The sequence below is a fragment of the Amblyomma maculatum genome, chromosome 1 (assembly GCF_055883805.1).
Source record: "Amblyomma maculatum isolate TAMU_Amacu chromosome 1, ASM5588380v1, whole genome shotgun sequence".
Classification (NCBI taxonomy): domain Eukaryota; kingdom Metazoa; phylum Arthropoda; class Arachnida; order Ixodida; family Ixodidae; genus Amblyomma; species Amblyomma maculatum.
Genome location: NC_139344.1, coordinates 264,830,766 through 264,842,474, shown reverse-complemented (window position 1 = coordinate 264,842,474; position 11,709 = coordinate 264,830,766). Strand labels below are relative to the sequence as shown.

At 44.4% G+C, this 11,709-nt stretch overlaps 2 protein-coding genes across 3 annotated transcripts; one reads left to right on the top strand and one right to left on the bottom strand.

Annotated features, from left to right (window-relative positions):
- Positions 1-116: 116 nt before the first annotated feature.
- Positions 117-4,754, top strand: LOC146206441 (uncharacterized). 2 transcript variants are annotated; one of them, XM_084591106.1, is made up of 3 exons: positions 117-288; positions 1,108-1,325; positions 3,723-4,754. In XM_084591106.1, exons 2-3 carry the CDS (start codon positions 1,127-1,129, stop codon positions 4,055-4,057), a joined length of 534 nt encoding a protein of 177 aa, XP_084447232.1. In that variant the 5' UTR covers positions 117-288; positions 1,108-1,126; the 3' UTR covers positions 4,058-4,754. The 2 variants fall into 2 exon arrangements, with proteins under 2 accessions (XP_084447232.1, XP_084447233.1); XM_084591107.1 differs by lacking the exon at positions 117-288 and adding an exon at positions 551-706.
- Positions 4,755-8,418: 3,664 nt separating this feature from the next.
- LOC146206440 (uncharacterized) lies at positions 8,419-11,550 on the bottom strand. Its single transcript, XM_084591104.1, has one exon. The coding sequence runs from the start codon at positions 11,407-11,409 to the stop codon at positions 10,258-10,260; it is 1,152 nt and encodes a 383-aa protein (XP_084447230.1). The 5' UTR covers positions 11,410-11,550; the 3' UTR covers positions 8,419-10,257.
- Between the last annotated feature and the right edge of the window lie 159 nt (positions 11,551-11,709).

The following is an 11,709-nucleotide window of genomic DNA, read 5'->3' as shown; positions in this document are numbered from 1 at the left end:
TGCACCGTTTTGTTTACGAAAATTATTACAGTTTATTTATCTAAGTAAATGTACACCATCGTTAACTCTTATTGTGAACACGGAACTAAATAAAATGCTTGCGCTTTGCGTTGCGCCCCTGGCCTGGCCAATGGCCTGGCTACCCTGGCTGGTCATAAATTGCCTTCGACAATCAAGAACATCTCAGTGAGCTTCCTGGCTATGCTCTTCGTAAAATTAGTAAGAAGTCCTCGTCAAATCATGAAACCTTATCGGTAGTTAAGCATGCATTTCTTCAATAATATCTCGGTAAGTACTACATATGAATATTCGGTTCGTTCTGTCGTTTGGTTTTGCATGGTTGCAGGCGATGTTCGATGTTCGCGTCCCGTAACCCTAACCTTCGTGTCGTTCATCCATTGATGTGGAAAAGGGTTCCCCGAGCAAATCGCGTTTGCTATCCATCGCATTGCACGTGAGCGTGCAGGAAAGTATAGGTATTTCGGCAAGTGTGCGCATTTCAGGTAGCGGCACGCGTCATTGGAACAATAGCCTCGGCGATGTAGACGTATAAATAGTAAAATGACCCGACATGGTTATATTACACCCGTTACCGACGCTAGGCATTCTACTTATACGCTGTGTTGGGCAGTGTAGTCCTGTGCGCGCGCTGAAGAGGACGTGCTCTGAAGAGGATAAAGTTGGCCTTCATCTTGTTAATTCCAAAGTACGTGGTTCAGCGTCTGCATGCTGGCTGTTCGCATTGTAAGTGCGTCAGACTAGCTAGCCTCCGTGCTTTTTAGGCGTGCTACCCTGTTAGTGACAGCCGATAATTATTTAACGTGTGGCACTACGCTTAAAGCTGACACGAAGGTTTGTTGTTGAGAGTTTGCTTAGCTGTTGTCTTAACCTTGCTCAAGGGCATGTTGACACCTGCGACGCTGGTGAACTGCATATTACGCGTCCCCAGGCTTGTAATGCTTAGCATCTCTAGCGTCGCTCGAGTGCGCATGTTGAGTTCGTTCGCTTGTGACCATGCGCGCTTCTTGTTCGGTTGTCGGTCACTTACTCTTTTTAGCGCAAGTGTCGGTTCTAACCAGCGTGCGCCGTGGCTTTTATTGGCCCCAGCTTTAACGGCACGACGAAGATGAGCACCGAGGCTGGCCAGCAGATTCCGGGCCGCAGGGCTCTGATGCCCGGCTGGATGAAGAGCCACATGGACAGGCTCAACACTGTGGCTAATCTGGACGACTTGTGCAGCTCTCCGCCCGAGACTGAGTCTGGCTTTCTTCGCGACATGCCCCTTTCGCGCCTGACATCTACGCATACTTCGCAGGCTCCTTCCGGTGTGTACTGTGCGTTGCCTCAGTGGGGGGCACTTTTTTCTGGAATGTTCGCCTATTTAGGGGTAAGCAGGAGCGCTTCAAGTGTCTTGAGCGAGAAGCAGAAAACAATGCCTACAAAGGCTTGCATTTCTATGGATTTATTCGATTCCTAAAACAGGCTCTGTTGCCACTTGTTTTCTCATTGGTGTTTCCAGGGTAAAGGTGGCCAAATTGGTGTTGAAGGCAGAAAAAGTTGGCAATTGATGCTCCGTGGGAGAGAGTTTTAAGTGGTAACCGCATGAGGCGACGATCCCTAGCGATCCGGCGCGCGACGCCGTCAACGCCTGTCGTTGCCGCTGGTGCGCACCGCATGGAGCGACGGGGCTCGGCGACAGAGGCGCGTTTTCAGCGTTGCTCTGTTACCGCCGCCTCGTCGTTCGGTTAAAGGGAGTGCAATCATGCTATATCCCATTTCTAACACTAAACAGCATGAAGTATGATAAAAAACTGGTGAAATTTCGTGTAACGCATCACATTTCACAGTGCAGCGGTGCGCTACTACACTGCGATGCAACAATATCTAGCCACACTAGCCTTTTTTTCTTTTACTACCTTTCCAAGCTTTTACTGAATTGTCTCGATGCGCTCATAATACACGAATCAGACGAAGTGAGCGTCTGCAGGCACCAGGTTCTTCGTCCAAACCGAACTAGGAAAACCAATCTTCACCCGCAAAAAAAGCCAGAACTGAAGTTGAGCACCCCAAAGCCTTCTGTGATTGGCTGTCTTGCAAGCTGCTTCCGGGCGACACGTGAAATTTTCTAAAAACCCAGAAACTGAGCGACAGCGACGCGCGGCAATGCTTTGGTGGCCCTCAGCCCGTCGCACGGTGTGTCGCCGCGCATTGTAGCCTCATGCGGTTAGCGCTTTATTAGTAGAGTAGGAAGAGACCAGCAGCGAAAAAAAAAACTTGTATTGGAACTCAGGTGCCAAAAACAACTGCTGTACGGCAACCAAAGACTATACTTTGACCTACACCGCAATGTAGTACCAGCACCTTTCAATGCCTCTGGTCTTGAAGATCGTGCCAGAGTTTCATATAGGGTCAATCCCAGCCGTTGGAGGCACCACTGTTTACAAGGGCTTAGTGCTGTAAGACCATTTGCTGGTTGGACTACTACGATCTCAGCAACATGCCATGGACTGCCGTAAATAGACAATCAGCATGCAGTTGCCATAGTGCGATAGGGGCAAAGACGACGCAAAGTAGGCTTTTTTTTCTGTGGGTCTGCCAACGGACCAGCTTGTGCGCCTTTAGCAAAGTGGTCATGCCCCATTTCGTTTCTAAAGCAAGTGCTGAATAATGACCATTCTCTCGAAATGTAAAACTATAGAAATAAAATAGTGCATGACCACTACACTAAAAGTGCACTGAGCCATTCTATCAGCAGGTCTGTTGATAAAAGCATACTCTGCATCGCCCCTGTTGCACTACGCCAACTCCATGCTGACGTTCTATGTACGGCAGATGGCTGGCACAGTGCCTTGCTATCTGCGCCAACCTTCATCATTTTCATGTGGCTCTCCTACAGCCGCAGTGCATGACTGCTCTGGCTACAGTGGCGTTGATTTCTATGCGTGTTTCCATTTTTTTTCTCTGCCTTTTGTTCAATACACATCTTGTGTATCCACTAAGAATGAATTTCATTAGAATATACCATTCAGTACCTAGAGTGTGCGATATTCCCCCATGAAGCCATTGATGACAACAGCACCTTAGGGCGATAACTCTTTACAGCGCGAGAGCATGGGCACTGCCATCTTTTGTCATGTGACCCTTCTGTCATTGCCGGCCTTTGGACCTTCTGGTTTTGATGGCTGCTGGCACCCGGCTGCAGGGTACTGCGTACCCGCAATTGCTAGGGCAATGAGCTGGTAGATAGAAAGTTAATGTGAATGCGTGTAGTATGTGCACATGCTACAGAATGTTCAATTTTATCACCTAGTTTATGCTTGCATTGTCTAGAATGTGTAGGCACACCCGTTGGCACATATATTATATTTAATATCTATTCCCTTTCTAACACACTGACGCCACTCGACACTAATGCCCACGTCGCTGAGCCGGACGTCTCTCGTTGGCTCTACACGATTCGTTGCACGTGGCAAGCCGGCGAAAATGGCTCGACCCATTCGGTGAGCGGCAGATCTACCCGCTGCTGTGGCAGGTTTCGCGGCAAGTTGCTTGCCAGCGGCGGCGTGTCGCACGCGTTTTCCCACTAGTGTGTCCGTACCCTTATCCCCCTATTTTTTCTCCTTTGTACTTTTTCGAGAATTCTTAGCTATTTTGTAGCTTTTGTTTCACAAGCCTGCAGAGAATTAGATTAAGAGAACAGGGACAATTTTGCTTTTCATCAGGACCACCAGCCGTCCGTGTGAGTGGCGCAAGCAAGTGTGAGCTGCCTCGACTGGCCTCGGAGGATGCCTTGCGGCACCAAGTGCTGAACCACCATGGACCCAGCCTGCAGAACTTGGGACGCGGCAGTGGATCAGGCAGCGAGTCTGCCCATACAACTCCTTCTGTTACGCCCCAAAGCTCTCCTTCGCTGGTACGGCGAGTGGTGGAAGCAGACTTGACGGCAGTGGGTGCTCCCATGGTGGACGGCAGTCGGCTGAAGCCCAAGAAGAAGCCGCCTACACGCTTTGCTGTCACCAATTTCGATCTTAACGCGGTTAGCCCAACCTCTTGGTGAAGGCACGCGGTTGCCAAAGTATGAATCCAGCCAGGGGTACAAGAATGAAAAGCAGTGGTCACAGCCCAGACGGCTTCACAGAGCTAGAATTGTCCAATTTCTTAAGCGCATCGCTGAACAATAGTTTGTCATGGTATGGCAGCCATGTGCTAACGCTTATCTTTAAACCGAATGCATATCAGATATTCCCACTCTGCAGATCCAACTGATGAAGTTTTAAAATATTTGGCATTTTTACTTTCACTTATGTCTAGCAGAACAGTTTGTGCAATTTGTCTTGTTACTTTGCTATCCCAGTTGTATGTGTAAGTGTATGCAGTGAAACTTGTAACCGGCAGCTGGCCCAGTATGCAGGAAATTCTAAGAGGTCTGTGAACTGCTGCTTTATCATTCCTGTACTATGACCCAGTTGTCTGGAGGATGTGGCCCGCCTCGGTCCAAGCAGTGGGTGACAGCACTGCACTCTCCTTTGTTGGGCACCCCTGCAAGCTTTTTTTCCCTTGCCTCTACTTGCTTTCGCTTCTGTGCTTCTAATGTGACCCTTGTGTTTGCTGTAGTAACAGTTCACTTGGCTGTCCTGTCTCCCCGCCCTGGCACCTGCAGTTACTTGGACAGCTTCTCTTGTATCGATTTTGACTATGCTGCTAAAAAAAAGTCGCTGCATTTTTGTTTGGTGAATAAACTGTTCACTTCCTTAGCTTGTTCCTTTGCTTGAATTGAAGCAGTGCAACTCGTAACGTTGAGTTCCTGCTTGTTTATTCCCACATGTTGTAGATATGTTTATTTGACATGCATGCTTTAATGGAATGGTCTCCTTTTCCCAACATTTTTGAAAGTTCGCAAAAGTTGGGTTCCCTTGTCCTCAAGTCAAACCTGCTGGTGCAAGAATGTTCCACCTACATGTTATTGCTTGCCGTTTGCTGGGGCCTTGTTTGAGCTGAATGGTCTTGTATTTGCCGGTAATTTGGAGCATTTAACTTGGGCTGCTTTGATGCTAGGAATAAGGGTGGGAAAATGTAGCCCTGTGCATGTGTTGCCCCTCCCCCTTGTCTGTTGTCTTAAACAGTTTTGTAGTGATTTTTCATGTAATTGCTGAGCTTATGTTGTTGTTTGCAAACGTTTTAGCTAATATGCCAGTTGTCTTTCAGGGCTTTCTCAAGAATTTTTACTTTTTTTATGAAATGTGAACACCGATAAAACTGATGGGCTCCATTGGTGCTTGTGTTAAATTGCTATGCATGGTGTAGTGCCGTGAAATTTTGGTCATACTAGCCCAGTCAGTGTAACAAAGAATACGCACTCCAAAATTTTGTGTTCTTTTACGTCTGCATGGATTAGGCAAAAAGGCTATAATCTATAACTGAATTTATTTCTTGCAGTTTCGGTTTTAGTTGCAAATGCTGAACGGCGACTGTGATGTCACGGGTACGTTGAGGTCTGGTGAGGCACAGAGAAGCTATGGTATGATCACTGCTTTGTTCGTTTTAATTGCCAGCAACCCTTATGCAAGCTTGCCCAAGAGCTGGATATGGAAAAAATGACCAGCCATTATATGGCAGTTTTCTTTCATGACTTGCATGACAAACTATGGTATCACAGCTGTTGTCCAGTGTTTAAAACCGAAACTGCACTAGCAGTCGTAAATTTAGCTGGTGTACGTGAATTCTATTTTGTGCCCCATGTGCACTATTCTAAAGAAAAAAAAAGCTCTTGCAAACTTTTAGTGTTGCCCCTCCTTTAAGCTGGCATGGCAATGCTTAGTAGACGATGTGGCCTGTCTAGCAGAACACTGTCCGCTAGCACTTGGCCATTACTATACTTGTGATGTCGATGAATTGAAGGTACAGGAAATTGATTTGTTGAAGCATTTCTGTGTAGTGGCTTCATTGTTGTTTGCTTCTAGACATTTGGAGCTGGTTCATAGGACTAGCTCGAAGCCTGAAATTTGTGGAAGCAAAGTAACAAATTTTTAGTGGTGTCCCTTTGGAAGCTTTTTCTACCTTTTCAGTCATGCCTGTTTACAGCTTGCCTGAATGTGCTTTTTCTAGGTGGCATTTTATGCTAAAGCATTGCAATTTCATGGAACTTCAGAGCTTCTGTTCTGTTCAATAGCACAAGAAATGAATGCGCTGAGGCAACACGTACAGAGGTGTCCTTTGCATATGTTGCTTCTTTGAACAGATTACTTCTGTGTACATATTCCAGCTAGTTTCTTTCCTATGCTTATCTGGTTATGCAAGAGGAGTCCGCCTCATGGTAAATGGCTGTGTTAAGAAGAGCAGTAAAGGAAATCAGATTAAGAAATAGCTGTTTTCAGCGTGAAATAGCCGCTTACAAATTTAATGATTATATTCAAAAGCTGCTGCGGGGGTAAGGAAAGGCAAAGTATGCCCTATAAGCATGCTTTGATTTCTAGCAAATCTTTGTGCAACTGCCGCGAAACCCAAGTTGAAAGGGACATAGGACAAACTGAAGTCCTGTATTGGTGGATTACCACATTCTGGTCCTAGGCAGACTGTTCTCATTGAAAACCGAGCTTTTATTTGCTAGAAGGGGCAGAAAAAAAAACATTGCCATCATTGGTCGTTTTCATGAGTACTCTACAAGTGGCATGGTGTTTTTCATGTACTGATTTTTGGTGTTGGTCTCTGCCATCATACACCCCTTGGCAGTAATTGCAGACTTCTTTCCAGTCAATGGAAGGTACAATCTAGTGGTGGGAAAATTTTAAAATTCAATTCCTCTCGGCAACAAACATTCTTTGCTGTCAAAGAAATATTGCCATAGCCAGAATAGGCCACAAAATCTGTCTTTATTGTAAACAAAAACTAAATGCCCTGCTGTAGCGGCTCAGTGGTCAGTGTGCTCCGGCCTCATTTCGATGCAGGCAAAACACCTGAATACTGTGCAGCGGTCAGTGCATTTTAAAGAGGCCCAGTTGGTCAAAGTCATCCAAGCCTACCACTATGGCATATCTCGTAGCTGACATTGGTTTGGGATGTTAAACTTCAATACCATATCATAAAAATTGAATGGTCCTCGATGTTCCTTTAAATTTGGAGCCAGTGTGCAGTCTAGATGTACCAACATGGGCAGTTGCAGGAAACTTCACCATTTAACACTGTTGCCCTCTTTAAATTGCTCGCTGTATGCATCTGCAAAGATTTTGCAGGGCTGTCAAGTCAGTGGGGCATGGCATTTCAAACATTTCGGCCATGTTGTAATGCTGCCATGTGGAAAGTTTAGTGCTACCAACGCAAAGCAAGTCGAACATAGAACTACCATTGTTGTGGAATTTTTTCAAATGTTTTTTTTCTTCTTCATAATGTAATATGGGCAAGTTCCATCACAGTGAGAATGACACAACCTATAAAAGTTTTGCATTTTATCGAGAGCTCCCGTAACTCCAGATTATGAGTCACTAGGTGTAGATGCTATTAGTAATCTGGTAATGCAGCAACTACAAATGAGTTCACAAGGAAAATTTTCTGGAATTTGCACGCTGCTTGCAGTCAACATTTACTTGTGGAGTTTTACCTTTCTATGAAAACCACTGATAACAATGGGATAGTGCCTGCAGACTTATCTGCAACCTTCTGCTCTTGAAAAAAACTGTGCTTAAAGAGCAGAGTTGCTTATCACTACAAGCAAAGCCGCTCACAATTCACAATTCAGTCGGGGAGAACATCTCTGCCTGCAATCAGTTGATGTATGCTCATGTGGTACTACAAGTTTCTATTAACCAGTGTGCAGAGGTCGAATGGCCCATGTTAAACACATTTGATACCTTTTGCACAGTCACTATAGGAAAGATAACAAAAGTCTCCAAACTCTTCAGCTTGTCAGAAAACTCTAGCAGACTGCTTTAAATGGGGTCCTCTGGAAACTCATGGCATGGCACTTGACTTCCTCTGGTTCATAACAGCTAATTATATTGTCACCACCTATAATCAATTACAGCTGTGATGATTACTGAAAATGCCATAAAATTGCTATCCACCCAGAAAAACCAATGGCAGTAACCTTGGCTTGCAAATTTCTGATGCACCGATTTCTTAAACTGGCCACTTAAAGCAGGCCAGCTTAAATGTATTGTGAGCCAAATGGGATATTGATGTTTTAGTGAAAATATTAGTCAAGCAGCACAGATATTTTGACCTAGGAATTTTGCATAAATATTCCTTTGAATTATAAAATGAATTCTCGCCATGGTGGCTCAGTCATTAGGGTGCTCTATTGGTGATGCTAATGATATGGGTTCAATCCCTGCTGCAGCAGCTACTTTTCGATGGAGGCGGTTCACGTTGAAGAACCCCAGGTGGACATCTATGGCATCCCTCATGGCCCGAGTCGCTCCGAGATGTTAAAACTTTATAAAATGAATTTACACATGTTAGTACTAACAAGCTTGCATCGATAGTGGAATTCCAGTATTGTTGGAAGGTGAGCTCCTGTGGCAGTTTCAGATTGAAGAGACCAGTGCTGAGCAGCATTCATTGACTTGTGTTGGGAGCTTAGTGTGCCTTAATCTTCATGGAATTTGTGTGTCTCGTTTAGTGAACTTGCTGCTGTGGTTCCTCTGTTGTGCACTATAGTGTGGACTATTATTTAATTACCTTTTGGCATCAACTGTAGCTACATAGTGAAACTGACTAAGCTAGTTTTAGTATTAAAACTGTCTTAATGTGAAATGAAGGAAAGAAAGACCATTGTTTTTCAGTGTCTTGAGTGGAGCAGTTTCTGTAAGAGAGCACTTGCTTCTAATACTGTCGACTCTGCACTTCTTTACGCAGGTGCTAAATGTTAACATCTGCTTCTGTATGCTGTTAAATTCGTTTTCCAGGAAAAAAAAAAGGACTTTCCTTCAATTGTACTGCAACATAGTGGATGGAGGCATGCGATTTTTGTTGGAATTCTGCTTAATTACATTTAGGCCATTTATGTAGTGCAATGTTGCCTAGTAAGCATTCCAGTAGAGGTCTATTTTTATATGTGAACTAACCACAAGCTGAAACGCACAAAAGGAGCAAAACCTTCCAAAACTTGAGGTATGAACACTTAAGCAAGCAACTTTGTTTCTGTAGTCAGCCTTTAAACTGCAAAAGCAGGCGTCTAGTTTAAACAGGTGTAGCTACATTTACTAGCAGAAATTGTACAATTTTTTTTTAATAATGTTGAAATTCACATCATAAATAATGCCTACCAAAACAAATTTCCTCTTCTGTCAGGTGCTTATGGCTTACAGCCACTTCTTACTGAATATTTTCATTAGTTATATCCTACAGCAAAATTGGGAATGCTTTAGCAATGCAGCTGTTTAAGGTATATGTTCCCACTTACATGAATAAACAGGTAGTCACATTTAACATTTAAGCCAATGCATATATTTAATTTGGTTCATGTGTATCGCATTAGCTTTAGGGTTGGATACAAAAATTTTCCTTGAGCAGTTTGCACTGAACTGTTCCTTTTTGGCAGCGGTTGTTGCCTGTGGTATGCAAAGAAATAAAGCATTTACCATCATTTGCTCTCTTATCAAACTCTTTGAAGCATGTGATATTGTCAAGACCTTGTTTAAGCTTTTTGTTCATGGCAAATACCTACACATGCATTGTATCTTCAATACTAAACAGATTGTGATGTTTGCAAGTATGCTTGGCTTAAAGTGGCAGTTGGGACTAGCTGGTTGACAGTTGTTTCAGTTAGTCTATCAAAGGAATACAGAAACGGGCTGGTTAGGAGAGGCAAAAAGAAGAAAAAAAGACTGCAAATACACTGCATTTTGTTGCATGAACACGTCTGACACTAGTAGCGAGGATTAAAAAGGCTTGAGTACATGTGGTGTGTCTGTCATCTAAATTTGTGCACCCCCCCCCCCCCCCTTTCCATTTTCAGTACTCTGTAGCTGACAAAGGCGTGAAGTGCTGCACTAAGAAATGTCCAGTTTTGCATCCCATGGAGCATGATGGTGCTGTGTTTATTTCACACACACACACTGCATTTCAGGACAGGTTCATGGCTGCCATGTGAATATAAAAGGTTCCATGAAACAGTAAAACTAGTCAATTTCTAGATTCCATAAACATAATGAACTTATTCCTATGAGACTGCAGATAACAGAAGCTCTTGAAAATGCAGATAAATGATATGGCATGGAAGTCGTCCCTGTAAAACCACGCTTAAATGTACTACAGCAAAGGTTAATCTACATTCTCTGGCGGTGGTCTTTCCACAACTTCAAAGTATTGCACCGCCGAAAGTACCTTTTCGTTACCTAATGTGTGTTCCTTCCAAGGATGAAAAATGCGCAACACGATACCGCTGTCAAGCTTCTCACGCTCAGATAATTCCAAAGGAAGCATAAGGCACATTTTCGACGTGAGGTTACATGCATTATCGATCTCGCATGCACAGTAGGCGATGCCATAGATGCTCTCTATGGTAAGTACTCTGGCCGTTAATGTGTCTGAAGCCTCTCCACGAAGCATTTTAGGGAAATTGGCATTTTCCTTGTAGAATTTCCACAGCGTCAAATCTGAACTTTCCTTCTGCCTGGCGCTTAAAAGACGCTCTTCAAATCCATTTTTGACCGCACTCTGCCTAAGCTCGGAGCTTTCCATATTGGCGGCATGGACCTCATGGGCTTCAAAAACTTGCTGGTTTGCATTTTCCAGAGATGGCGGTTGCGAGCCGAAGTTACCCATTCCGGGTGAACGCGATGTCGCGTCAACGGGGCTATTTAATTCGTCTTCAGTCACTTCGTCAATAGTCGTACGAGCTCCCGCAGACGTATGATGAATGTCTCCCGAGGAATCGTCGCCACTGCTTTCATCAATCGCGCACTGGTCCCGTTGAAAGTGGCACGTCTTTCGCCTTTTGCGAGGCAAAGGTCCACATATACCGGTAGCTTGTGTTTCGTCAGGCACAAAACGCGATATCCAGGCGTTAGTACTAGTACTGCATCCTGTACGCAAAGAGACCCTTGTCTGTGGTGAAGTAGGAGTCGAACTTGTAGCCAAGTTAAGCACGCTACCAACGCTACTCTTCTGCCGTTCCACTTCTGGTGTCGTAGGCTCGGACGCGGGCGTTGGTAATCGGTGTCGCGACAATTGTTCACACTTTCTTCCCTTGGAGAGGCTAGAATTAGTAGAAGTAGACGAAGTAACAGCGTCAGAATTCACATTTTCGAATAAATGCAGGGATGGGGTGGAATACTCGTCAAAATCGCAGATGTCGACAGTGTCGTCATGATCCAGCATGCTCCAGCCAAGCAAGCCTTGGTCGCCTTGGTCATCATGTTTCCCGTCTCGAAACATGCCGAACACCGCAAGAAGACGACGAATAAAATGCATTTCACTTGCTTCCTTTTTGCAAACAGATCAACAGTAACATTCGAACTCTGGTTTCTCCATGCGGTTCGCACAACTTGTGGTAAACACTCGCAATCAGATGATGAAACTCCCTGAAGGACATCAGAGTATATTTCGCGCTTCGCGCGCTTCCCAGTGTGCGTGAAAACGAGGAGTTTCGTAATATGGTTGTAATATTTAGAAATTTTTAAATAAACAAACAAAATTCTTGGAGAAACAATACGTTTAAAAGTTAGTGAAGAAATTTAATGCCTCAAAAATACTTTGCGTAACAGCGTGTAC